The sequence below is a fragment of the Notamacropus eugenii genome, chromosome 5, assembly GCF_028372415.1.
Source record: "Notamacropus eugenii isolate mMacEug1 chromosome 5, mMacEug1.pri_v2, whole genome shotgun sequence".
NCBI classification, from domain to species: domain Eukaryota; kingdom Metazoa; phylum Chordata; class Mammalia; order Diprotodontia; family Macropodidae; genus Notamacropus; species Notamacropus eugenii.
Window position 1 is genome coordinate 60,295,679 of NC_092876.1, and position 27,438 is coordinate 60,323,116.

General features: G+C 43.5%; 1 protein-coding gene across 8 annotated transcripts in view; it reads left to right on the plus strand.

Moving 5' to 3' along the window:
* Positions 1–26,797, plus strand: part of VWA5B1 (von Willebrand factor A domain containing 5B1) — a 124,946-nt gene extending 98,149 nt beyond the window's left edge. For 6 of the 8 annotated variants that reach the window (XM_072609144.1, XM_072609147.1, XM_072609143.1 and 3 more), the window contains 6 exons: positions 1,557–1,694; positions 2,889–3,026; positions 16,966–17,037; positions 18,489–18,558; positions 19,794–19,920; positions 26,113–26,795. In XM_072609144.1, the coding sequence (XP_072465245.1) occupies positions 1,557–1,694; positions 2,889–3,026; positions 16,966–17,037; positions 18,489–18,558; positions 19,794–19,920; positions 26,113–26,724 (1,157 nt within the window). In that variant the 3' untranslated portion in view covers positions 26,725–26,795. Of the gene's footprint in view, positions 1–1,556; positions 1,695–2,888; positions 3,027–16,965; positions 17,038–18,488; positions 18,559–19,793; positions 19,921–26,112 lie in introns of all 8 variants that reach the window. The other 2 variants (XM_072609141.1, XM_072609142.1) reach the window with 1 other exon arrangement.
* The last annotated feature ends 641 nt before the right edge of the window (positions 26,798–27,438 follow it).

A 27,438-nucleotide genomic window follows, 5' to 3' on the forward strand; every position in this document is an offset into this window, starting at 1 on the left:
AGAGGAAGGCAGAGCCTTCCTTATTGCAATAGCCCAGGAAAAGATGATGAGAGTCTTCACTAGAGTGGTAGCAGTGTCAGAGAAGGGGCATATTTGGAACATGTTACAAAGGTGAAATCAACAGGTCTTGGCAACAGCCTTGGATAGGGAGGATGAGAGATGGTGAGGAATCCAGGATGACTCATAGCTTGTGAGCCTGAAGGATTGGGAGGATGGTATTGTCCTCTAGACTAATAGGGAAAGTAGGGTTTAAGAGGAGAGCTAAGGAGTCCTGTTTTGGAAATACTGAGTTTAAGATGTCTGCTGGACATCCAGCTCCAAATGTCTGAATGGCAGTTGGAGATATGAGATTGGAGATTAGCAAAGAGCAAGCTAGGTAGAGTTGAGAATCATCAGCAAAGAGAAGGTCATTAAATCCATGGAAGCTGATGACATCACCAAGTAAAACAGAACTCTGAGGGACACCTACTCCTAGAGGGAGTAATCTGGAGGAGGATCCAGCAAAGGAAACGGAGAAGGAACTGTCAGATAAGTAAGAGGAAAACCAGGACAGAGAGGTGTCCTGAAAAGCTAGAGAGAAGATAATATAAAGGAGCAGGAACTGATCAGTGGTTTCAGAGAAGGCCACTGAATTTGTCAACTAAGAGATCATTGATAACTTTGGAAAGAGCAGTTTTGACGAAAAGACAAGGTCAGAAACAAGTTTGTAAGGGGTTCAGAGAGTAAGAGAAGAGAAAGTGGAGATACTCATTGTAGATGACTTCTTTCAGTTTAGCTACAGAGAGAAGAGACATAGGATGATAGTGGGGATGGAAGGATCAAGTGAGAGTTTTTTCAGGATATGGGAGACATGGACATGTTTGTGGGCAGTGGAAAATGAGTCAGTATAAAGGGAGAGACTGAAAATAAGTACAGTAGTGGGCATGACCGAGGGGGCAATCTGTTGGAGGAGATGGGATAGAATGAGATCACCTGAATGAGTAGTGGCGTTAGCCTACTAAAGAGTAAGGCTACTACATCACGTGAGACAGGAGTGAAGGAGAAGACACCTCTGAGATATAGGAAATGAGGAAGAGGAGAGAAGGAGTTTGTGTAGAATGGCCTCGATTTTTTTTCTGTAAAATATGAGGCAAGCTTTTCAGCTAAGAGAGTGGGAGGGGGGAAGCCATGAAAGATTTGAGAAGAGATGAAGAGTTTTGGAAAGAAGCTATGGAGAGTGGGATAGTGAGTTGATTAAGGAAGATATAGAGCAGGTAGGTGGTGAAGTGGATAGAGCGCCAGGCCTGGAGTCAGAAAGACCTGAGTTCAAATCCAGGTTCAGAAACTTGCTAGTAGCCCAAAGGAAGGCTCAGAGAAAGACAAACATATAATAGAAACATATTCAAAGCAACCAATCACTTATAAGTCTATGAATACTAGAGTTCTGAGGGGGCCCAGAGAGAAGGGAGTGAATGAAGATAGGGAGGGTGGATGGTGGAACAGCAAAGTCTTCCAATAGGGAACACTGTGACCAGAACTTCTTCTGCCCTCAATCCCCCACCCCTACCCCTTGCTAGGCTCCGGCCATCGATACCAGGCAAATGCTGTGCACACCAGCAGAGCTTGCAATGTCATCAGCAAGTACACAGCCTTTGTATCTGTGGACCTCAGGAGCCAGGGCTACCTGCCCACCATGGTGGAATACATCAACGCAGGTAAGGGGATGGGCAAGGGGCTGCCCATACCCAGGGGTGGGCCATAGGGATGGGGTTGGTGACCCAGAGAAGGAACACAATATGGGAGGAAGGCCATGGAGACTTCGGACTCATCCCAGTCCAATCAATAGTGTCATTCGAAGGACGCTAGATTTTAAATCACAAGACCTAGGCTCAAGTCCCACTTTCTAATTCTATCACTCTTTTTGAACCTCCATTTCTCCATTGTCATAATGACACTCACTTACCTTCACCATAAAACTGTGAGGAGGAATACCTTTGAAAATATGAATAATAACAATAAACACTTGCACTATCTTTCAAGACAGTTGTTGCAGTTTAAGGAAAGTGCTCTGTAAACTAGAAAACTCTGGAAATGTGATCTGTTATTATCAGTCCCAGCTCTGCCATTGCCACGTAGCGGGTGACTTTGGCTAAGGCCCTTGTCCTCTCCGGGTTTCATTTTCCTCTGATGTAAAATGAAGGAGTTGGGCTAAGTGATCTCTAAAGACCCTTTCCACTGTTAATGTTCTCTGTTCTAAGTCTTCTAACTCTAGCACTAACATTCTATGTTCTGAGTCTTCTAACACTAACATTCTGTGTTCTGAGTCTTCTAACTCTAACTCTAATGTTCTGTGTTCCAAGTCTTCTAACTTTAACACCAGCATTCTGTGTTCTAAGTCTTCTAACACTAATACTGACATGCTGTGTTCTACGTTCTAACAGTTCTGTTCTAAAGTTCCTTTCAACTCTGACCTGCTATGTTCTAACAAGCACTGTTCTATGGTCATTTTCGTATCTGGTCTTTTAACTTCTAATGGCCCTCCCTTCCCAGCTCTGACATTCTATATTCTCAAACTCTGCCATGCCCCCCTTCTAACATCACTTTTAGCTCTGATATTCTGTGTTCTAAGGTCCTTTCCATCTCAGACACTCTGCCTTCTAAGGCCCCCCACTAACTCTGACATTCTGTGTTCTAAGGTCCTTTATATCTCTAACATTCTAGATGATAACATTCTGTTTTATTATCTTCCTCCCCGCAACACACATGAATGGCTCTAGAAGTCTATGATGCTTTGAAGTAAGAAGATAGAATGGTTGGGGGGTACCTTTGTGCCTCTTTATCCATTTGACCTCTTCTTTCCCTGCTCTGGAGACACTGGGATACCAACCATCTTCGCTGTTCTTGTCAAGGCAGTTCATCCAGGTCAAGTAGCTCGAAGACCTCAGTCACGGGGAACCAGAAACAGAAGGGGTTAGCCATCAGTCTCAAGCAAGCACAGCTCATCTTCAGGCAGGACCTAGTGATGGACAGTGGACTATACAGCCTACGTAAGCCCTACCCCTTGTTTCTCCTTGGTTTCCTGGGCAGCCTGCTCAGGAGAACTTTGAGCCCTTGGGCTGAGCTCATCCAGGATAGATGGTGGGTGGGTGAGCCTGGGTTGGAAGCAGAGGGTTCTCTTCCTTTTATGCTCTGAGCTTTAACCTGAGAGTCAATCTAGGTTGGGAGTCTCCTCCAGCAAACAAAGGAGGGGCCCCTAGGGCTACCTTCCTCTAATGGAAACAAAGAATCCATAACACAAAGAACTCTGGACTTAGAGACCTGAGGTCTACATTTGAATGCCACCTCCTGTCATTGCCAGCTGTGTGACAGTAGGTTGTTTCCTCATCTGTAAAACAAATCTTAATCCTCGCCTATCTTATTGAGTTTTTTTGTGAGAAAGTGCTTTGTATATCTATAGTGTTACATGAATGTGTAATTATTAGGGGCAGGGGCAGGGATTGGAACAATGATTTCATGGGTGGGTTTATTGTAATTTTAAAAGGACCTGGGATAGAGAGAGAGGGACCTAGTGTGTTAAGGTCCACCTTAGGTCCACCCTCCTCTCTCTCCATCTCTCTCTCTCTCTCTCCATCTCTCTCTCTCTCTCTCTCTCTCTCTCTCTCTCTCTCTCTCTCTCTCTCTCTCTCTCTCTCTCTCTCTCTCTCTCTCTCTCTCTCTCCCTCCCTCCCCCTCCCTCTCCCTCTCTCCCTCAGCTCCTCCTCTCCCTCTTAGCTCCCATTTCCTGACCCTCAGTCTCCAGGAGTGAAAGCTTAGATGAAAGGAAAATCTTGACCCTGTGGTTAACCAGAATAACTAAACATCACCCTCTACAAACGGAATCCCTTGTCCCCTTGTCCTATCATCATTCACACCTTATCAAACCACAGCCCTGGGTGGCCTCCACCATCTGCTTTCTCTACTTCCATTCAAGCGCTGCTAAGTATCACTGGAGGAAGTCACACAGTCCTGCTGACTGGGGCCAGTGAGATTTGCATTATCAAGTATCAGCTTGCCCTTTCTTCCCTGACTGATTCACCATTTTTCTCCTCAAAATGGCTATTCTAAACCTTCTCTTCTTTGGTCAAGCCACCTATACCTTCTTCCCTCTCAGCAAAGAATCTTGCCTCCTACTTAATAATGGAATCTAACCATCTTGAGTCTCCTCTTTTCTCCTCTTCTATACCTCAAAATTCTACATCATTTTCTATTCTCTTCCCCTTTGTTATGGTGTCTAATGAAGAATTGGTCCCCATCCCTTCTCTTGCCTCCCAGAGCTTCCTCTTTCTAACATAATCCACCCTCTCTTTATTCTCTAATCTCGTTCTCTAGGGGTTCCCTTCCTGCCTTCTACTAACATGGCCAGGTCTCTCCCAACCTTAAAAAAAACACCTTTAAGTAAAAACTCACATTCCCCCCAAACTGTCCTCCTATACCATTCCTCTCTTTCAAAGTTAAATTTGAACCTGTGAACCTTGGAAAAACTAATCTCCCACACGCCAGCACGTAGTAATCTGGTTTGAACTGAGGCTACCACCATCCTTTCAGGTGTCCAGACCGGCTTCTTGGAGTCATTCTTTACTATTCCTTCTCTTTATCCTTGCCTGGTCTCTGTATCTGACAGAGGGGAATCTATCAAAGGCGAAGGGGAAAAAATATCTCAAACTCTGTTAATACTCAAGTGATCAAGAAAATATGAGTAACTTCTGACCCTACATGCCTGTTTTCCTATCTGTGAAAAAGCTTTACAAAGAGTATTTCCACACAGACTGAGGATGTCCTCAGGGATGAGGCTGGGGGCGGGGGGGGGGGGGGGGGGATCAAACAGGCTTTTGAAATAAGCAGTTCATAATGGATCACACCTTTACTGCCTCACAACCTATTGAAAGATGCAGAGAATATAAGACCCCACTAGGCTTGTTGTTTATTAATTATATGATTCCATATTCATCAAATCAGATAATATGTAAATTGTTTTGCAAACCTTAAAGAGCTGTATAAATGCTACCTATTACTTGTTCTTGTTACAAAAAAAGCATTGAGTTCAGCAGAACAAAATGCCACCTCACAGGCATGTTCTCAATAAGCTGTCTCTCATCCATATATGAAGATATCCCAGGATTCCTTGGAAAATGTAACATCTGAAATAACCCTGTTTTAATAACCCTCTGATGATAAACATTAGACAAGGCATAAAAGAGGAAGATAAATTTAATACTGTGATGGGAGAGATCCAATGTAACAATCTGGGTCGAGAACAGAATTCTATGGATGGTGAGGTCTTCCAGATGCTCCTGTTTGTGGATGACATTGTGTCAGGCACATCAGGTCTCAGGAATCTGAGAGAATGTAGAACCTCCTTGAACCTGGGAGATTGTAGAACCTCCTTGAAGAGATTTAGAATCACTCAGAGGAGTTTGGCCTATCCATCCGCACAGAAAAGATCAAGTGGATACATAATGTTTGTTGCCCAGATTTCAACATGTGTCTGCGTGAATACCCTCTAGAGCTTGTCCCACAGTGAGTATATCAGAGCCAGATGGTACAGATAAACAATAGACTGGGCCCAGAGTTGAGAAGGAAAGCAGTGTGAATTGCTTTCAGGAAAATGCAGAACTTGTTAAAGGACTCCAAGTTTCCCATAACTGCCCCTCCTTTCAAAACGTTTTTACCAGTATTACTATATAACAGCAAGACCTAGAATATCACTGCCTCTAAAAAATTAGAGATGAGCATCACCCAGAGGGCAAAGGAGAGATGTGATGGTGGGTATTAGCAGGCTGCAATGTATAAACAATGAGGAACTCCCAAGAAGAATAGGAATTAAAGATGTCATCAAAGAATTGTATGATAGGAAGAGTGGATGGATGGGGACCACATGGTAAGAGTGGAAAGCCAAGTGGCAGGCAGTCAAGATGAAAGGTAGACAACCACAGTGCATCTACTGGTACCCCACGGTACTGGGGAAAATTTTTTAAGTTGTTTTATTTTGTTTTGTTCTCCTGGCATGTTGGTCAGACCTTCATGAGAAGTGTTGGGAAGGATATGGATGAGAGCCACATGAGATGGGCAGGCATGGAGGGTTTTGATCTGCATAGTTAGAAGGAATTTTCAAATCGCTGAGATCACAACTCCTTCTGCACAGCCTACCTCACAGGCTTTTAATGAACATCAAATAAATGAATTGTGTCAAGTGCTTTGTACAGCTTAAAGCTCTAGATTAATGTTAGATATAAGGAAGGAAGATGAGAAAGAGGTGGGGGAGAAGGAGGAGAAGGAAAAAGAAGGAAGTGGAGGAGGAAGAAAAGAAGAGAGAAAAAAGAAAAAAGAAAAAGGAGAAGAAAGGAAAGGAGAGGAGATGAGAGGAGGAGAAGAAGGAGGAGGAAGAGGAAAAGGAAGAAGAAGAAGAAGAACTAGAAACGGTCTTGGAGCCAGAAGACTGGTTTAGAAACTTAGAATACTGCCTTAGATACTTAGTTTCTGTGTGACCTCTGAACTTCAGTCTTCTTATATATGAAAGAGGATAATAATATTTGTACTACCTATTTCATAAGGGTTTTGTGAGGAAATTACTTTGCCGATCTGAAAGTGTTACAGAAGTAGAATCTGTAAATATTATCCTGAAAGGGGTCGTTCTTTATCTGAGTTGGGGAGGAGGGGGCAAAACAAGAAGTTTCCTGGAGAAAAGAAATAGGTTCCAAATGGGGAAGAAGAAGACGACAGGCCCTGCTGAACTGGTAACAGAGTTAAAATCTTAAGGGGATGTGATTCCAGGACGGCTGGTTGCATGCGAAAAAAAGACCAGGAAAACAACAAATGAATGACACCCAAGTAAACACAAAAATAGAAATTTGATGAAAAAAATTTTACAAACAAAACAAAAATAACTACTGATGTGGTAAATAAAATTTACAAACTGTTATCTAATTTTGTTTATTTTAAAAGGAGATAGAGAGAGGGAAGGAGAGAAAGAGAGAGAGACAAAGAGAGAAGGAAGAGGGAGAAAGAGTGAGAGGTTGGCTTCAGGAGCAGAGACCCTGGCAGAGGTGAGGTCAATGCTGGATCGGTCAGCAAGATATAAGGTGTATTGAGGAGATGGCCAATTCTTTGTTTGATTCAACTCATCTACCAAAATTTTGGCATTTTTTGTAGCTGTGTGCTGTGATCTTGGGGCCTTGTCCACAGACTAAAGTATTCCAGTAAGAATGTGAGTGATGGGCTGTAAGAAAGAATGTAGTGAGGATGTAAGGCAGGCATCACCCTGTGGGTGCAGGGACAGAAAAAGTCAGACAATGGTCAGAGAAAGCAGAAGATCAAGAATCCAGGCAGGTGGAGTGAAAGTTGAGGAGACTGAAGCAATCTGGCAGAAAAGAGGGCTGGGGTGAGGTATCAGCACTGAGATGAACCAAGAAGCTAACCAGAGACAGAATCATAGGATCATAGAATTTGGATCTAGAGTGGACCTTAGCAACCATCAGACCAAATTCCTCATTTTATAAATAAAGAAACTGCAGCCCAACTTCTTGTATACTTTTTGGAAGGCAACATGACATAAAAGAAACAATAAGCTCAGTCAGGAAGACCTCGGTTCAAGCTTCAACTCTAGAACTTTTTGGCTCTATGATCTGGGACCTACCCTAAGCCTCAGATAACCCAACTATAAAAACCATCATAATACTTGTATACTCACAGAACTCAAGAGGAAGATATATTGTAAGCCACAGATTTTTATAGGAATATGAGATTATGATTATTTCTTCCAGGGAGCAGCCCTTGAACAAGGTACGAGGAGGTATTAATAATAACAGGTATACCCCAGAGTAGAAAGCTTGGCTTTGTCCAACTTGGTAGAGAGGCATTAGTGATATTCATAGGCTCCTAGCTCTAGAACTGCAAGAGACCTCAAAGGCCATGTGGTTCAACCCCTTCATTTTACGGAGGAAGAAACTGGAGCCAAGGGAAGTATAATGACTTACCTCAAGGTCACATAGATAGGGGGCATCAAAGGTGGGGTTCGAACCCAGGTCCTCTGACTCCAGAGACAGGGTTCTTTCCACTGTACCACACTACCTAAATTCAATCATTGGAATCCACCCATAAGAGCAGCTGGGTAGTGCAGTAGATAGAACTGTAGGTCTGGAGTCAGGAAGGCTGTCTTCATAAGTTCAAATCCAACTTCAGATACTTACTAGCTGTATGACTCTGGGCAAATCACTTAACCCTATTTGCCTCCATTTCCTCATGTGTAAAATGAACTAGGAAAGTAAACAGCAAAACAAATGGCACAAAGAGTCAGACAGGACTGAAACAACTCAAAAACGACAAAAAAATCCTTCCCTCCTTGGCTCACTCTGATTTCACCCATTTCTCCATACCTCCATCCAAGGACCTGGAAGAAGCAATAGCTCCATCTGTATCACCAGTTCTTTCTAACCCAGGCCCCTGGACCAAGTATACACAGGATTGTTGTACTGAAAGAAACAGCTTTGAAGACATTGATGAATAAGTTCTGAAGGGATCTGAAAGAAGGGAAAGTAACAGTTATGCAAAAGAAAAGCCATCTTAGGCTGTGTAGCATTACAAAAAATAAAGGGAGGTAATCAAGAGAATACCACAAACTACAGCCTACTAATACATCTACTGTCCCATATGTATGAAGTTCTTATGTTAAAAAGTTATATACACAAGAAGAGCATTCTTAACAGATGGCATAAGAGAATAACAGACTTCCACAGAAGATATTCCATGGTTGGCCACATCTTTACAATCACACAGAAGCTGGCTGAAAAAATGTAGAGAATAAAGGATCCTGCTGTATTGGTTGTTTGTTAGCTATTTTTAAAAATTGACTTAGTTAAACAAAACCCCACCTTAAAGGTTCTACTCCAACAAAGTACCTCCTACACATGCTTCAAAAATTTTTTGAAAGATTTCATAGTAGACACAACTTTGTTTGATGAACTTCTAATTGTTAATATCAAGCAAGGAATGAAGCAGGAAGACATGCTCACCAACAGTGTTTGTCACTATCATGAAGGGCTGATATGGAGTCCAGTTTCAAGAGGAGTTCCCTCTCTGTGGTGAGGTCCTCCAAATTGATTGTATCAAGTCTCAGAATTTTGCAAAATTTTATAAATGACATCCATAATCCTTCTAAAGGGTTCTGCCTACCTATCCACACAAGAAATACCAAGTCAATGAAGAACACCTAATATATAGCTAGATAGTCAATGCATCAGCACTTTCATCTTGGACAGACACTATTATGATCTAGGCTCATAGTCAAAGATGAGGAAGAAAATGGTCTGTATTGTGTTTGGAAAGTGTTGCAGCACCTTTATTTTAAGGACCTCAGTCTTAAGATAAAGGGTCATCTTTTTTGACCAGTATTCTCTCAGTGATATGATATGCCTTCAAGTCAAAGAAGGATACAGTGACTCCAGAATTAAATGAGGTCACCCAAAGAGGAGTGGAGAAGTGCATGATGGGCATGAGCAGGCTACAGTACATTTTACTAATCATGGACTGTACCCGAGAATTGCTGTAAAGAATGACTGGGGAACAAAGGTGGGCTTATTATTAGGTGGAAGAGGATTCTGTGGAAGTCTGGATTCTCATCCTGACTCTACAACTTGTTTGACGTGTGACCTTGAGCAAGTCATTTAACATCTCTGAGCTTCAGTTCCTCAGACTGTACAAAGAAGGCATTGGGGTAGATGATCTCTAAAGAAAGAGAGGGAGAACCAACGGACAGTCCATGTGCTCCATGAGAGAACTTGCTGGAGACCCCCTCAGCACCTTGGATGGACTCTCTATGGTCCATTTACAGGAAGATGTAGGCAAGAAACTCTGGGCTACTAGCATGCATGAGTTGTGATTGGCATCGCTGGAGGAGGAATGCCCATGATGGATGATTAGAGCACAGATTTATCAAAACATCAAAGCAATGCATAGTCTACCCCCACAAGTTTGTCATCAAGAAAGTGTTTCATCAGCCTTAATCCACCTTAAAAATGTTTTTGTTATTATGATTGTAGCCCTGGAAGCAAAGAATTAGGTCTTTTGATTACTGTCAGCCACTAGATGGCAGGACCGCCATCAAGGTGTCTGTCTGTGTAATGTGCCTGTGAGTTTGTGATGACCTATATGTTGGCATAAACACACTTAATTTTTCATTTGATTCCACTAGAAACAACCAATGGAATCTTGCCTTCTCCCCTGTCTTCTTTTTCCAGATGGACAAATAGGGAGGATAGGAGACGCTGATATCTTCAGGCTTTTCAAGTAATGTTTCTCTAAAAGAATGTATGACCCCACAATTCCAAGGGCTGAGTCTCCACACCTAGAGCTGGACAGCTTCTTTCCAGAAGACTGAAAAAATTCTCAGGCTGCTTAACTAGGGAGTGGCTAGGAAAAGCAAGTCTACAAATTACCAGGGAGATATAAGGGATAAGGTAATAGTAAATTTGGAAGTTGGATAGGGGCTTTCTATATCAAGGAATCATAAAACTGGAAGGGCCCTTAAAAACAGAATGCTAGGACAAGTAACCATAGAATGTTAGAATTAGAAGGAACCATAAAAGTGCGTGTTGGAAGTCTGGGGGATTTTGGAACTCATGACTATCAGAACTGGTAGGACTCTTGGGGGGGGGGGGTGAGCATATCAAAGCTGACAAGTACCTTAAAAGAGAGAGTGTTCAAGCTGGAAAGGGACTTAGAACATAGAATGTCAGAGCTAGAAGGAACTTCAGAGCATAGAATGTCATAGCAGGGAGAATCATACACTTAGGGCCAGAAGGAGCCTCAGAGGTCATCAAATCCAAACACCACATTTTACTAATGAGGAAGCTGAGGCCCAGAGAAGTAGAGTAACTTGCCTCACGGTCCCACAAGTACTGAGCAGCAGATTTTATATCTGAATTGAGATTTTGTGACTCCACCTTCAACCCTCCTCAGTTCACTGCTCTTTCCACTGGCCCCTAGGAACCCAGAAGGTGAGAGCCAGAAGGGATGTACAATGTTTGCACAGAGGCTGAAAGAGACTGGAGAGACCATGTAACTCAACTTCTCCTCTTACATTTTGGGAAATTGGGAGAGGAGAAATAGATTCACTTGAGGTTCTCTGTACGGCTAGTGGCAGAGCTGGATCTAGAACCCAGGCCTCCTGATTTTTGATGAAATGCACTTGTCAGTGAAGCAGACAAATGGCAGAAGGGAGCACCCTTTACTTTCCTTCACCCAGTGAAAGCCCATTGCCCCCAGGCCAATCTCATTCAGCCAGTTCTCATTCTGAATAAGGATGTTAGAGTCCAAACTCCCCCTCACCCCCATCCCAGGCTCTGAATGGGCATCTCCCAATCACACCCCCATTCCCACCAGACACACAACATGCATGCTGCACACACATGCATGCACACATGCATGAACACATGCATGCGAGCACACACACGCATATGCACACAGGACCCAGGAGAGAAAGGTTGGCAGCTGATTGAGACTAAATGCAGAGGGAAGGCCAAGCCAGGCCCTGGGGATGCTGGGGCCTTGCCAGCTCTCAGGCTATTTCCTGAAAGTCTTCCATCATTAGGGACACCTGCCCACTGCTTCTCACCTTTCAACTGGCAGCCAGCAGGCAGAGAGAGGACAGAGGGCCCAGCTGGCCTATCAGTAAATCATCAAAGGATGTTGGCACCAACGTGCTCTTGCTCTCTCTCTCTCTCTCTGTCTCTTTCTCTTTCTCTCTCTCTCTGTGTCTCTCTGTGTCTCTCTCTTTCTCTCTCTCTCTCTCTCTCTCTCTCTCTCTCTCTCTCTCTCTCTCTCTCTCTCTCTCTCTCTGCCTCTCACACACACATATACAGATGCGCGTGTGCACACACACACACACACACACACACACACACACACACACACACACTCCTTCCTAGTTACCATATCAGCTGCTTCTGAATCTCAAACCAGCCTCCTTCCACATTCACCCTAGTGAAGTGCTGGGGAAGAAAATAAAACCTCTGCTTGGCTTTTCCCAAGGCTAGAGGTCAGTAACTTGCCTCAGGACTCTCCTGGTGACTGGCTAGGGGTGAAGAGGTCAACCAGAAAAGAGGTGCTGGTCCCTGGCAAATCTCAGGGTGATGCCCTGCAGAAAGTCAGGACTAACTAAAGAGCCAAGAAGGAAGGACTGGGTCTCCTGACAGAGAGAAGTATGGCTCAGACGACCAGGGAGAAGGGATTGGGTTTGTCTTTGAGGTCCTTCCATATATTCCAAAGTGCTATAAAATGGGTCTGACCACACCCATGAAGGGGAGGCCCAAGGCTTTTCTCTGGGCTTCCAGGCTTCCTGCTCAGCCTTTAAGCAGCAGTTCAAGGACCTCAGTCCTTGGCATTAGTCAGCACTGTTGTGTAGAGGATTGGGGAAGTGGATTTTGGAATAGTTAGACATCTCATCTCAGTTCCCTTAATCATGGGAGAAATACTTCCTCCCACATTCTGCCCCACTCTGCTGACTGACTCTCATTCCCAAAGCACAGTTCCTTGCAGTATCCTTCCTGTGGATTGTGGTTTCTCCTGAATTCAACATCATTAGTGTGAAGGCCTGGGGGACACCTGAGGTTTAGAAACTATACAGTGTTTTTTTTTTATGGTAAGTAATGCCACACTAGGCAGTAATAAGATTTGGCACTTAGATATCACCTTCCAGTAACAGCTCCCGAAACATTTCCCAAACATAGGCCATAGAATATTAGTTCTGGGAGGAGTGCTTGAACATAGAATGTCAGAGCTGGGAAAGACCTTAGAATGTAGAATGGCAGAGCTCAGAAGGACCTTAGAACATGGAATGTCAGAACTAGGAGAGGTCTTGGAACATGGAATTATGTATTATATGCCTTATGATGTACCTTAGAGATTATCTAGCCTAACTCCATCTCACTGTAAAAACCTTGAGGTGACATTATATTTGGATGCTTTGAAATCCCTAAGAATGCAATCAGTATCCTTCATCTCCAGAGAAACATTGCTTCTAATCCACCATCACTAGAACAGGAGCTTAGAGTTTTATCTTCAGTAGTAGAAGTAGGAGTACATAGTCATCCATGTTTTCTATGGTCCAGAGATCAGTCAACGATATTAGTGTTTACTGTGTTGCCAGATACTGAGCTAAGTGCTGGAAGTACAGCTACAAGCAGAAAGAAAGACAGGAGGAGCTTATACTCTCATGGGAAAAGATAGTACATAAAATGAAGCTGAAAAAGGGAGCCAGGGGTGGAGAAGGTAGAGGAGTTGAACCAGCAGTCGAGAAAACCCTGTGGAGATAAGTCAACAGATTAGCCTGGAGAGAAGGAATCTATGACCTGGGGTGCCCCTTAAAATGGAGGCTCTGGGAGGAGCCAGCCATCAGAGGCAGAGGTCACAGGAATGGAGAAGACCAGGGTCAGACGGGCTGGAGTGGGCTTCCAGGTGGAAGAGGTTTCTCTGGAGCAGCAGATCAAGTCCTGTGGAGATGAGACTGCAAGGCAACCAGACCTCCTCCACCTCCATTCCTCCGTGTATGAGACAGCAGACCAGGTCTGCCATCCAGTCTGTCTCCAGGGAATAAGGATGCCCTCATGTCATGCTGACGACTCCTCAGCACCTTTCACTGGAGCTAAGGCTGGAGATTCCTAGTGGACACCTGGCCTCTTCCATCCATCCTCCACTAAGTGATGTAAGCCAGACCCTGTCAAACTCCTACTCAGTAAACTCCAGTGACTGATTCTCTAATGACTCTAGGAATGAACCTTCACTTAATTTAAAACCTGCCTCCATTGTCCATCTCTGTAAAGGTAAAGGGAATAGATTGTCCTGTGACAATCACAGGGAGGGGCCTCTCTCTTAGTCATTGCTGGCAAAATTCTTGCTAGAATTCTCCTTAATAGGCTGATCCTTGACCTGGAAGATGGTCATATACCTGAGAGCCAGTGTGGCTTCAGAAAGGGGTGAGGAACAGTTGATATGGTGTTTGCTGCCCCACAACTCCAGGAGAAATGCCAGGAGCAGAACAGAGGTCTGTACACAACATTTGTAGATCTGACCAAGGCCTTTGACACTGTTAGTCATGAGGGTTTATGGAAAATTTTGTCAAAATTTGGTTGCCCGGAGAAGTTCATCAGTATTGTACATCAATTTCATGATGATGTGTTTGCCCGGGTTCTGGATGGTGGACAATGCTCTCGTGCCTTCCCAGTCATCAATGGAGTGAAACAGGACTATGTGCTTGCTTCAATGTTTTTTAGCATGATGTTTTCAGCCATGTTGACAAATGCTTTCAATGAGGATGAACACGGCATCAAGCTCAACTACTGTGCTGATGGTAAGTTCTTCAATTTGGAAAGGTTACAAGCCAAGACCAAAGTGGAGGGAGTGTTGGTGCATAATTTTCTGTTTGCAGATGATTGTGCACTCAATGCAGCCTCTGAAGCTGAGATGCAGCAAAGTATGGATCAATTCTCTGCTGCCTGTGCTAATTTTGGCCTAATAATTAACACTAAGAAAACACAGGTGTTCCATCAGCCACCACCACACCATGCATACGTGGAACCATCGATTATAACAAATGGAGAAGTTTTAAATGCTGTGGATAAGTTCACTTACCTTAGTAGTGTACTTTCCAGGGAAGTACACATTGACAATGAGGTTGATGCATGCATTGCTAGAGCGAGCTCAGTGTTTGGGAGGCTCTGAAGAAGTTTGGGAGAGAAGAGGTATTAGACTGACTACCAAACTGAAGATCTACAGAGCTGTTGTGTTGACTTTGTTGTATGCCTGTGAAACCTGGACAGTCTACCAGTGCCATGCCAGGAAACTGAATTGCTTCCATTTGAACTGTCTTAGGAAGATTCTGAGAATCACCTGGCAGGATAAGGTACCAGACACTAAAGTCCTTACTTGAACTGAACTGCCAAGCATTCAAACTTTGCTTCAGAGAGCACAACTCTGATGGACTGGCCATGTTGTTCGAAGGCAAAATGTGCACTTGCCAAAAAGACTATTTTATGGAGAACTCGCTTGGGGCAGGCGATCACATGGTGGTCAGAAGAAGCGACACAAGGACACTTTCAAGGTCTCTCTCAAGAACTTTGGATCTGACTGTGACACATGGGAGACACTGGCACAGGACCACTCAGCATGGTGTGCCCACATCAGAAAGGGTGCTGTGCTCGATGAGCAAAGCACAATTGAGACAGCACAAAGTAAACATAGGATGCGCAGATTTGGGATATCCATCCCAAATATTCACACGGACTATCTGTGCCCAACCTGTAGTAGAGCATTCTGAGCTTATGTTGGTCTGATCAGCCACAGTTGGACACACTGAAACTTCACTTTATCATGGTGCTGTCATTGTGATCCTCTTCGAGAATGGATAACAACCATATGTGTATAAGTGTGTGTATGTATATTTGGGTATATGTATGTATGTATATATGTATGTCCATGTGTATATGTATATGTATATTATGTGTATGTGTGTATATGTCTGTATATGTATATGCATGCATGTATGTGCATGTGTGTATCTGTGTATGTGTATATGTATATATGTTTATGTGTGTGTGTATATAAATGTATGTGTACAGTACATGTATATGTATGTATATGTATGTGTGTATATTATATGTGTGTATGCATATGTGTATATTTATGTATGTGTATGTGTGTATATATACATGTCTTCCCTTCACCACTCTACAGCCAAAATGGCCTTCCAGCTGCTCCTTACACACAATTGCCTCTGTTTCCCATGTTGTAGAATAATTATCATCTTTAGCATTTATGTAACTCTTTAAGATCCTCAAAATACTTTAGAAATACTACCTCATTTGCTCTTTGCCAGCAGCCCAAGGAGGTACATACTATTGTCCCATTTTATCGTTGAGGAAACTGAGACAAGCAGAGGTTAAGTGACTTGCCCAGGGTCACACAACTAGTGGGTGTCTGAGGCTAAATTTGAATTCATCTTCCAGGTCCGGCACTCTCTGCACTATGGTGCCACCTAGCTGCCTACAATACATTCCCTCCTTACCTCTGCCTCTTAAAATCCCTTATTTGATTCAAAATTCAGCTTAAATATCATCTTCTATTTGAAATCTTTCATGATCCCCCTCAGCTACTCATGCCTTGGCCAGGCGATACCACAGTGGGTAGAGGACTGGGCCTAGAGTCAGGAAGACCTGAGTCCAAATTTGACTCATTAGCTGTATGAGCCAGGACGAGTCATTTAACCTCTGTCTGCCTCAGTTTCTTCAACTATAAAATGGAGATAATAGCCCCCACCTCCCAGATTTTTCATGAAGATTAAATGAGATAATATTTGTAAAGCCCTTACCTGGCACGTAGTAAGCACTTAAATGTTAGGTGTGTGTGTGTGTGCGTGTGTGTGTGCCTGTGTGTGTGTAGGCTCTGAGAGGGCAGGCATTGTCCTTTTCTTGTAGGTTTCTGTCTCCATTGCCTGGCACTTAGTAGGCACTTATATCTTTATTGATCTGACTTCATAAAATGGCTCCTGCGGGAGTCGTGCCTTTGGTCTTGTCATTGGCCTCATGAGCTCTCACCTGAGGAATTTTGTGTCTGTCATTGATCTCTTCCATTCTTGCCTAGTAAGATGAGAATAAATATTGTTTGAATTGAATTGGAATAAATGACATGAAGCAGCAGTTGAGTTCAAATTGGAATTGAATTGAATTGAAAGAAGGATCAAGGGGGGTTGGGGGAGGGACAGGTAGGTGGCACAGTGGATAGAACACCAGACCTGGAGTCAGGAGGACCTGAGTTCAAATGCAGCCCCAGATGGACTGACCCTCGGAAAGATACTTAACCCCAATCACCTCCAAAGAAAAGAAAAGAAAGGGAGGGAAGGGGGAGGGGTGAACCTGGGAGAGGGAGATATAAGGGTTCACTGGACTTTCTCTCTTGCAGATCTGGATGAGACCAATGTGTCTTGCAGTCCACCTCCCAGTATCAGAACCGAGAGAACCAGCCTTCGGGACCGTGAGTGACTGGTCGCCTCTATCTACTTGTCTCCCCTTCCATTACCCTATGGGCCCCTCTGGCCAGAACCACACTTCCCCTGCCCGGGTCCGAGTCTGAGGCCAGAGGCCAGGGATCCTTCTGCTTTCCTCCTGCCTCCTCCAGAGGGCTGCAGAATGCTTGGGCTGCCCTATTCATGGGGTTCCAATCTCCCGACATTAGAAGACGACTTCTGTGAGCTTAGAGAAGTCATTTCTTTCTCTGAGTCTCATTTTCTGGAAGGCAACCTAGTCTGGCAGACATAGAAAACTTGGATTTGAATCCTAGATCCACCGTTCACTACCTACATGTCCTTGGGCAAATCTTTAAACCTCAGTGGCCTCAGTTTCCTCATCCGTAAAATAAAGGAGCTGGGTTACATGATTCCTATCATCTCAAAATGTATAACCCTAAGTTGGACCAACTGCAGGATCCTCAAGTGTCAGAGGAAAGGGAGGGTGTGGCATGAGGGGCCAGAAGGGTAGGCTGCCAGGGTGGAGTGTTTAACATTGGGCCAGAGTGGTGGTTTTATAATACAGGGCCTAGGGGGGAAGCTAAGGGCGTCCTACCTAAGGGGCAGTATGTTCTTCCCCACTGTGGACAACTGGCCTCAAAGTTTCCTTTAGACAGTGAAAAACCACAATGTGCTTTGGGTCAGAGATTGTAATAAATAGCTTTCCCCACATCCATTCTCAAGCTGGAGGCCTTCAGAGTCCCTGGAGGAAGGGGACAAGGAGGAAGGTTTGTAATGGGTCCTTTCCCTCTCATCAACACCCACCCTGAAATAGGTGAAACAGGAATATGGGAAAACTGGTCTAACAAGGAAAGCCCTGCCCTACACCCAAGGCATCTTAATGCTACTCTCCTATAGGTTCTGTCACTGACTCACAGCCTTTTTGGCCTCAGTCTATCCATCCAGGAAAAGGAAAGAATACCAGCCCTACAGACCCAAGGGGAATTTATTTAGAAAAGGGGTGCAATGTGTGACCTTAAGCAAGTCACTTAACCTCAATTGCCTCGGGGAAAAAAAGAAACAAAAGAAGGAAAGAAGGAAGGAAGGAAAAAAAGGGGTAGAAGAATGATGGACAAATTGGTAGACTTGTTCATTTGTTTCAATTGTCCTACTCTGCATGACCTAGTTTGGGGTTTTCTTGGCAAAGATGCTGGAATAGTTTGCCATTTCCTCCTTCACCTTATTTTATGGGTGAAGAAACTGAGCCAAACAGACTTAAGTGACTTGCCCAGGGTCACACAGCTGAGGCCAGATTTGAACTCAAGATAGTCATCCTGACTCCCAAGCCTAGCGCTCTACACACTACTGTACCAGCTAGCTGCCCAGACTTATCACTAAAATGTAAACAAATAGAAGTTTCTCCATCCACTGTAAAGTCTTTCCCAGCTCTAACATGTCAGGATTCTGCATTCTTCCTCAGGTTCTCTGTACAAATCTTCTCTCAATCCTGTTCCCAGCCTTAAGGCCTCAGAGACCCTCTTTGGTACCAGGTAAGAGCCAGCTGCCTGGCATTCCATCCACTGAGCTGGGGAGAAGCAGAGTTCAGAGCAGTCAGTGCAGCTGAAATAGATGGCAGCCCATTACACATGTGAATAAAGGGTCCTAAGATTATATATATATATATATATATGCATATCATTAAGAATTATTGCTTTGGATTGAGAGTTACCCTCTCTGGACTTCTCTTTCAAAATACAAGCTTACAAATGTGTCTTCCTACTTTCCTCGAGGAGCTGAGGAACTACATGTGTAGAGTATACAATACTCTATCAGTTCTAATAGATACAGCATTGGCAGGGTGAGGATCTATTTTTCTTTGTAACAGAGAAGAATCACTGGGGGAAAGAAAAAGGGAGGAAGGGAATAAGGGAGGAGAAATATATCTGACAATAACTGAGATGAAAATCGAAGAAAACATTCTTTTAAAAAAAGGAGAAAAAGAAGTAATAAATTCTTGGCTGAAAGAATGAATATCATGCAGTCCTCCACCCCTATAGAGACAGGGTTCAGTGGGTTCCTAATATCTCCATGTATATGAGTTTTTTAGGCCCTTTCTTTTTCACAGGAGGAGCCAAGCAAGTGGAACATCGGCATTCTAGGGGTGGAGATGGGGTTGCCTCCTCCAGCCAGGGCACTCAAGACAAACTTTCTATAACTTTTCCAATGACCTAATCCTTCTAGGATTGGGGTTTGCTGCAGGGTGGACAGGGGCCTCAGGCAGGGCTTTCTCAAGGACAGGCATCACCCAGGACAGGAGGTTGTGTCTGGGGTCTCACTATCAATATGTGAAAAGGAAAAGAAGGTCTTTGATGCTTGTTCAAAAGGCTTTAGCTTTCATATACTTACTGTGTCCTCTTAGGACCAATCCTTTCCCCTCTCTGGGATTAATTTTCTTTATAAAATGAAGATTAATCCACCACCAGTATTCTGTATCTGAACAACCTCCCAGTTCGGACATCCTGGCCAATGAGGGAGCCCTCTATTGGTAGAAATAACAAGAGGTTGAGGATGGTCTTGGATCAGAGGTCAGAGATTGGAAAGGAGTTGTGGCTGGGGAGTGGAGAGGGAATGATGGTGGACTGGGAACAATAGGGCCTGGCCTCATCAGTAAGTGGTTTCTGGGAGAGTCAGGGAGGCCCCAAGAGAGGCTCTTGGAACATGGGAGAAACTTGCAGGAAGGAGAGCTAGCTGTATCAGCTTTGGTTTTGCCTTGGTGTGTTTGCAGACTGAACCTGAACAAGAACAGATTCTTGACTCGAGCAACCAAGGGCTTGGTGTCCAAAATCCCAGCATCAGCCTCCCAGTCACAGGAGCTTCTCCTTGAGGCGGAGAATGTGGATTACTTACCTCTGGTGAGTTCCTTGACATATATGTACATTATTACCTGCCCTGGGAGGATGGGCTTTATCTGAAGGGTGGAGAGGGAGAGGCATCATAGGACAAAGGCATTGCCCATTCTCTGCAGTTCATAACAACAAGGCTTGACAGAAAACCATGGATGATTCCCTTCCTCCCCTCCACCAAAAAAAAATGAAACCCTGCAACATCATGAGATGGAAAGATCTATGCTTCAGAACCTTGAAGGACCTGAGTTCAAATCCCACCTCTACTTCCAACCTAAGTGCCCTTGAGCATGTTACTTCCTTTCTAGGTGGCCTCAGTTTCTTCATCTATAAAATGAGTTGGACCAGAAGATCTGTAAAGCCTCTTCCATCCCTAAGGTCTCTTCCATATTCAAATCAACACTAAACAATTCAGAGATCATAGAACAGTAAACAATTTAGTACAGAATAGTAGTAGAGTGTAACCAGTCTAGAATTAAGTGCTAAAAATTCTATTTATAGTGAAAAGGATACTGGATTTGGCAGGAGGGTACCCTAGCTCCATCACCCACTAGTTGGGTGCTTAGGGCAGATCACTTCTCCCTCCTCTGTTCTCTCATGTGTAAAATGAGGGGGTTAGATGGCCTTGGGTCCTTTCCAGATTTAACTTTATCCCCCTCAATAGTGCCTTTCATCTCTAGATTTATGTATGGCCTTAACTTCCTTTTGCTGCCCAAACTATGGACTTGAGGTGCCCACAAGGAACACAATTGTCTGATATGAGCACCCACTTCTCTCTTTGCCTCTATTTACCTTCTGATATATCATTCTGGGAAAGGACCTTAGAAAATATAAAGCACCAATATTTGATATTATCCTTATCACCAAAACACAGACATGCACCAAAGGAGAAGGAGAAAGGATGCATTGTTTTTTCAATTTACAACCACATCTCCTCTCTCTCCATTTGGGAAGACTTCTCTCCCCTCTCCTCCTCTCTTAGATACTTTTCTTTACCATTTCCTCCGCTCCTCACCATTTCACTTCTCTCTCCTCTCTTCCCTCTTCCCCTTCCTTTCTTCTCCCTTTCTCTCCCCTCCTTTCCTCTTCCCTCCCCATCATTTTTCATCCTTCCAAAACCAATCCTCTCCCCACTTCTCCCAGCTGGGCAACCTCTTCCTTCCCACACCAGCCAGACCTCCCCTAGTGCAGCAGTCACTATGAAAAAAGATGGAGCTCCCAAGATTGGTCAGTGCTTCTCCAAATATTATCTAGGATCCTATAGACTTTTAAAGGCTATGGGGAAGAGGAGTGAAAAGAAGGAGACCATAAATACTGATTTCTGGGCAAATCAACTAACTGACAGAGAGAAGGAACATTGAAAAGTTGCTGAGTGTGCAAAAGGATGCCTAGGTACCAATTGAACAGAATGATCTTCCCTTGTCCTACTTGTTCAGTGAGGTTCAATGGGAAAGAGTAGTAGAGAACCCAGGAGACCTGGGTTCTAGTCTTTGCCATCCATTTTTTGTGTGCTCTTGGACAAACCATCTGTGTCTATGAACCTCATTTTTCTCATTTCTAAAATAAACAGATTGAACTGTTTGATTTCCAAGTTCCCTTTCAACTCTTCTAGTTTGCACATTCTATGTTCTGTAGTCCCTCCTTTAGTGCCAATAATTCCACATTCTAATATTTCATATTCTAAGATCCCTTACAGCTATGATTGTATGTTTCTTAACATTTCAAATTCTAAGATCCACTAAGAAGTTCCCAGATCTTTTTCAGACAAATCGCCTACTCCATCCTGTAAAGTTCTGAGCCCACATTATTCCAATTAAGTTTTTAAAAGTTTATCCCAACTAAATCTCATCATCTTAGATTCAGTCCAAAATTCTCATTTGTTGAGATCATTCTAGAACTTGATTCAGGTTTCTAACATCTTTGAATTTAATAAGCATGCATCCATGCCATTAGTTACTGATATATATGTATATCAGTATATATGGATATATATATATATATATATATATATATATATATATATATATATATATATATATATATATATATATATATATATATATATTTCAACAGCACAGAGCCCCAGGACACTCCACTGGAGACCTCCTTCCCTGTTGGTATTGAACCATTAATAAGGACTCTTTCAACCAGTGCTGAAACCTCTAGCACATGTCTCTCTATCTTTTCTGTGAGAAAAGTATGAAAAATTTTCCCCAATACTTTACAAAAATGTAGACAATCTCAACCATTCCCCTGATCTACCAGTCTGCTAATTCAATCAACAAAGGAAATAATCTCAGTGAAGCTGTACCAGCTTGGTGATCACTGTGGCCGTTTATAGATGTGCTATAATCATCCTTTTAATAATACATTTTAAAATCTTGCCAAGAAGTGAACCAAAAAAATCCCTGGTGTCTCATTTACAAATTCTATTCTTTTTCCTTTAAAAAAAATCAGGATATTTACCATCCCTCAACCCTTTGGTAATTATTCCACTCCACCATGATATTTCAGAGATCACCAACCATGGATCTTATTTGCTGGGTCTTTCGGCATTCAAAGATACAGTCTGAGCTAGTGACTTGAATCCATCAAGGGCATATAGGTGAACTTTTCTTTCTTTCTTCCCAGGGCATATAGGTGAACTTTTAATATCTATCCCTCTATCTACTTTGGCTGTCAACTACCTGTTAGAGACTTTTGTTCTGTCCTTTACAATCCACAGAACCTTGGCCAAGAAATAAGTTGATATCCTTATTGTCCCAAGTGTCCAGTATCATCATCTCATCTAACCAAAAGCAGCCTTTCCTTTTCTTTGATTTCTTTTACCCAACTTACCTTTGAGAGAAGAGAAAGAGAGAGAGAGAGAGAGAGAGAGAGAGAGAGAGAGAGAGAGAGAGAGAACCCTCCTTCCTTTTGTTGTTCTTAACTTTCCTCTCCAACCTCAGTTCATTTTGAGCTTCAGTATCCCTAACACTATACTTATAGGACTAGATTATGTTTCCTTTTCTTTCTTAAAAAAAATTAATTTATTCTTAGTTTTCAACATTCACTTTCATAAGATTTTGAGTTTTAAATTTCCTCCCCCTCCCACCCTTTCTCCCTCTCCAAGACAGCATGCAATCTGATATAGGCTCTACGTATGCATTCATGTTAGACACATTTTCACATTAATCATGTTGTAAAGAAGAATTAGAACCAATGGGAGGAACCACAAGAAAGAAGAAATAAAACAATAAAAAGAGAGCAAATAGCATGCTTCCATCTGCATTCAGACTCCATAGTTCTTTCTCTGGATGTGGGGAGCATTTTCCATCCTAAGTCATTTGGAGTTGTCTTAGATCCTGGCATTGCTGAGCACAGCTAAGTCTGTCAAAGTCAGTCATCGCACAAGGTGGATGTTACCATGTACAATGTTCTTCTGGTTCTGCTCACTTCACTCATCATCAGCTCATATGTCTTTCCAGGTTTTTCTGAGGTATGCCTGCTCATCATTTCTTATAGCACAATAGTGTTCAATTCCCTTCCATCCCATTCATATTTCACAATGTATTCAGTCATTCCTCAATCAATGGATATTCCTTCAGTTTCCAACTTTTGGCCACCACAAAAAGAGCAGCTATAAATACTTTTGTACATGTGAGTACTTTTCCCATTTTTTATAATCTCTTTGTGATACAGACCTGCTGGTGGTATTGCTGGATCAAAGGGTATGTACAGTTTTGTAGCCCTTTGGGCATAGTTCCAAATTGCTCTCCAGAATGGTTGGATCAGTTCACAACTTCACCAACAATGCATTGTAGACTAGGTTTTCATGTTCATACTTTCTTATCTACCCTCACCTCCATCTTCCCAAGATGTCTTTTTAAGAATATAAGTTGCTTACATTGTGCAATGACCAACTTGGATAGACTTAGCTCATCAGAGAATGCAATAATCTAAGACAATTCCAAAAGACCCAGGATGGAAAATGCTGTCCCCATTCAGGGAAAGATCTTTGGAGTCTGAATGCAGACAGAAGCATACTATTTTCTCTCTTTTTTTCTTTCTTGTGGTTTTTCCCTTTTGTTCTCATTCTTCTTTCACAGCAGGACTTAAAATATGAAAATATGTTTAATATAAGTGTAACTGTATAGCCTATGTCAGATTGCATGCAGTTTTGGGGAGGGGAAGGAGGGAGGAAAATTTGGAACTCAAAATGTTGTAAAAATGAATGTTGAAAACTAAAGAGAATAAATATTTTTAAAAGAATATAAATTGCTTGATGCATATACATCGATCTCTTTACACAATTCCTTCTGTTTTTTTTCTTCAAATAATAAAGGCCATGTCTCATGTGTCTTTACAGGAATTCACCAAGAATGCTTGGGAAGGTAGAATTGAGACCTGGTGAAATGAAATCCATGACTGGGATAAGTCTCTGGAAAAGGCTAGACTTTAATTGAAAGAAATAGAATAGGCAAAAGTGAGGGTGAGGGTAGATAAGAGAGCAGTAGCATTGAATACTGTTTAGAAGATAAGTTCACATAAAGTTATCCAGAAAGCAGAGGGACAGAATGGTGGAGAGAACTTGGATCAGAGGCTGGAGCCAAAGGAATTTTGTCACTGGAGCATTCTCCAGACCACTTAGCCAGAACGAGGGAATGGATGACGAGTTTAGCACAGAGAAGTCAGATGTCCAGACATCCACTAGAGCTCTCTCCCTGTCCAAAGCAGAGAGCTAATAATATCTTGACTTGCTTAGATTATCATTTCATCCTTCAAAATATAATTGCTGTCCAACGTTGGGGTTTCTTGGCAAAGATTCTTGAGGGATTTGCCATTTCCTGCTCCAGCTTATTTTACAGATGAGAAAACTGAGGCAAACAGGGATAACTGACTTACCCAGGGTCACACAGCTAGGAAGTGTCTGAGGCCAGATTTGAACTCAAGAAGATGAGTTTTCCTGACTCCAAGTCCAGTTCTCTATGCTATCCAGAATGAACAGATCAAGTGAGGATTTTTGAGGATGGGGGAGATATAGGCATGTTTGTAGGCAGTAAAGAAACAGGCAGTATACAAGGAGAGACTGAAGACTGATGAAAGAATAGGGATGATAGAGGGGGCTCTCTTCTGGAGAGGACAGGATGAAATAGGACCTCACGCGTATGTAGAAGGCTTTGCCTTGGTAAGGAAAAACACTACCTCATTGTATGAAATGGATGAATAAGAAATAGTAACAGAAGGCATCTGGGTGATGTGAGATGAGGAGGAGAGAAGAAGAATGAACTCTTTGCTAATGGCCTCAATTATTTTTAGCGACAAATTAACCAAAATCCTCAGCTTTGAGAGTTGGTAGAAAGAGAGCCATGGGAGACTGAAGGAAGAATGAAAAGGTTTGGAAGAACCAGAGTGGCTAGCAGGAGAGTAAGTTAATTAGGGAGGCCTTGCTGCAGTGAAGGCCCAGTTGCAATTAGGGTACATAAATGTGTAGCAATTTTGTGATTTCTTCCATCTTTGTGCATTGGCAAGGAACATGGGTAGATGATGGAAGTAATCCAAGGCTAGGTTGGGCAGGGCAAGACCTTTGACAGGACAGAGTCAAGGAGTCAAGCCCAAAGTACTGGACACTGAAGGACATTCATTAGCTGTGTGACCCTGGGGCAGTCGCTTCACTGTCTGCGTTTCATTTTCCTAATCTGTAACGTGAAGGATTGGATTTGATGGCCCCAAAGATCCCATCCATCCCTCAATCTAGAATTCTATAAATAAACATTCTTGTTAACCTCTGCCTTTTAGAATGGTCTACTTCTTTCAAGTCATATGCCTCCTCCTTCAGAAAGCCTTTCCTAATTCCCTCCAGTTGTGAGTGCCACCCGCTTGCCCCATTTTCTTATATTTACTTGTCCACAAACATATAAGCTCCTTGAGGGCAGAGATTGTTTGGGGAGGGGGGAGTTGTTTGTTTTTTGTCTTTGCATTCCCAGAATCTAGCACTGTGCTAAGCACTTGACAACCATTGAATCTAATTTAATTGAGTGACCAACTGAGATTTGGAGAGACTTGTCCATGGTCACACAAGATGGTGAATGTCTAGGGTTGGACTCTAAGGCAGGTCTTCCTGACTCCAGGGCAAGCTTGTTTTCCACAATGGGATGTTGCCTTCAGGAACTTTATGAATATGTGACTTCTAAGCCCTTCCCTTTCTCTTTGGTCCCCCAGGTCTCTCTACAGCTGGCCTCAGGGGCCTTCCTGCTCAACCAGGCCTTCTGTAGGGCTACAGGAATCCCCATGGAAAAGCTCAAGTGGACCTCACCATTCACCTGCCACCGTGTGACACTAACCACCTGCTCCCACAACTCCTCCCACAACCGAGACATCCTGCCCCCAGAGCCCAAGAGTCCAGGAATCAAAAAACCCATCAGCACCTTCCAGATTTCAGCCCAGACCCAGCTTTTCTCAAACAGCTCAGAGACCTTCTGCCGCATACCCTGTGCTGAGCCTTTCCAGTCCCCAAAAGAAAACTCCCTGAGCCATTCTCCTGACCTGGCTGGTTATAAGTCAGCCCTGGAGATTGATGGACCCGAACAAGCTAGCAAGGTTTGGGCTACAGCAGTGGCCTTGGGGTGGCTGGAAAACAGCTCGGCCTCCTACTTTGTGGAGTGGGAATTGGTGGCAGCTAAAGCCAGCTCCTGGCTGGGAGAGCAGGAAGTCCCTGAAGGCCGTACCCTGGCCTCAGTGAAGACTGCAGCCCAGCAGCTCTTTGTCCTCCTTCGGCACTGGGACGAGAACCTTGAGTTCAACCTGCTTTGCTACAACCCCAATAGCGTGTAGAATTTTTTAGGGGTGGGAAATTTGGGATGGGGAAGGGAAAAGGAAGAATGGGGGCCTGGGAGAAATCTTTGAGGCTACGGCCAATATATTTGAAAAAATCGTTAAGAGGACTGAACCTGGAGTCAGAAGCCCGGGGTTCTACTCCTGGCTCAGCCACTAACTCACTGTGTGACCTTAGGCAAGTCTCCTTCCCTCTCTAGGTCTCAGTTTCCTCCTCTGTAAAATGGGGGAGATTGGACTCTGAGGTCTGATCCCTTTCAGCTCCAAGGTCTCTATGATCTTTCCAGACCTGGTATCTTCAGGCTCCGATATTTTAGTAGTTACTTTATTCCACCTTCCAACCACCAGTGATATTGTCCTGAAAGAGAGCACAGGTGGCTCCCTTGCCCCATCCCAGAGGCTGAAAGGTTCCTCATTTCCCAGCTCTGCTGTTTAACCTCCAGCCTCCAGTCACAGGGCCCTGGGGACCCACCCCAGCAATTCCAGAGGGCAGAACCTAGAGTGACGTGGCTCTGCTCTGGGACCATCCAAAACATACATGAGCACTGGCGGGAGGCCCAAGGGGAATCATGGGATAGCTCAGCCTTATCTGGACACTTTGCATTTTGGGACAGAGGGAGGGAGTTCCAGATAGGGAAGACAGCTTTGCCTGTAATGATTCTAAGAGGAAATGTCAGAGGTTTCTCTTTCCCAACCCTGAGGTACTAACCCACT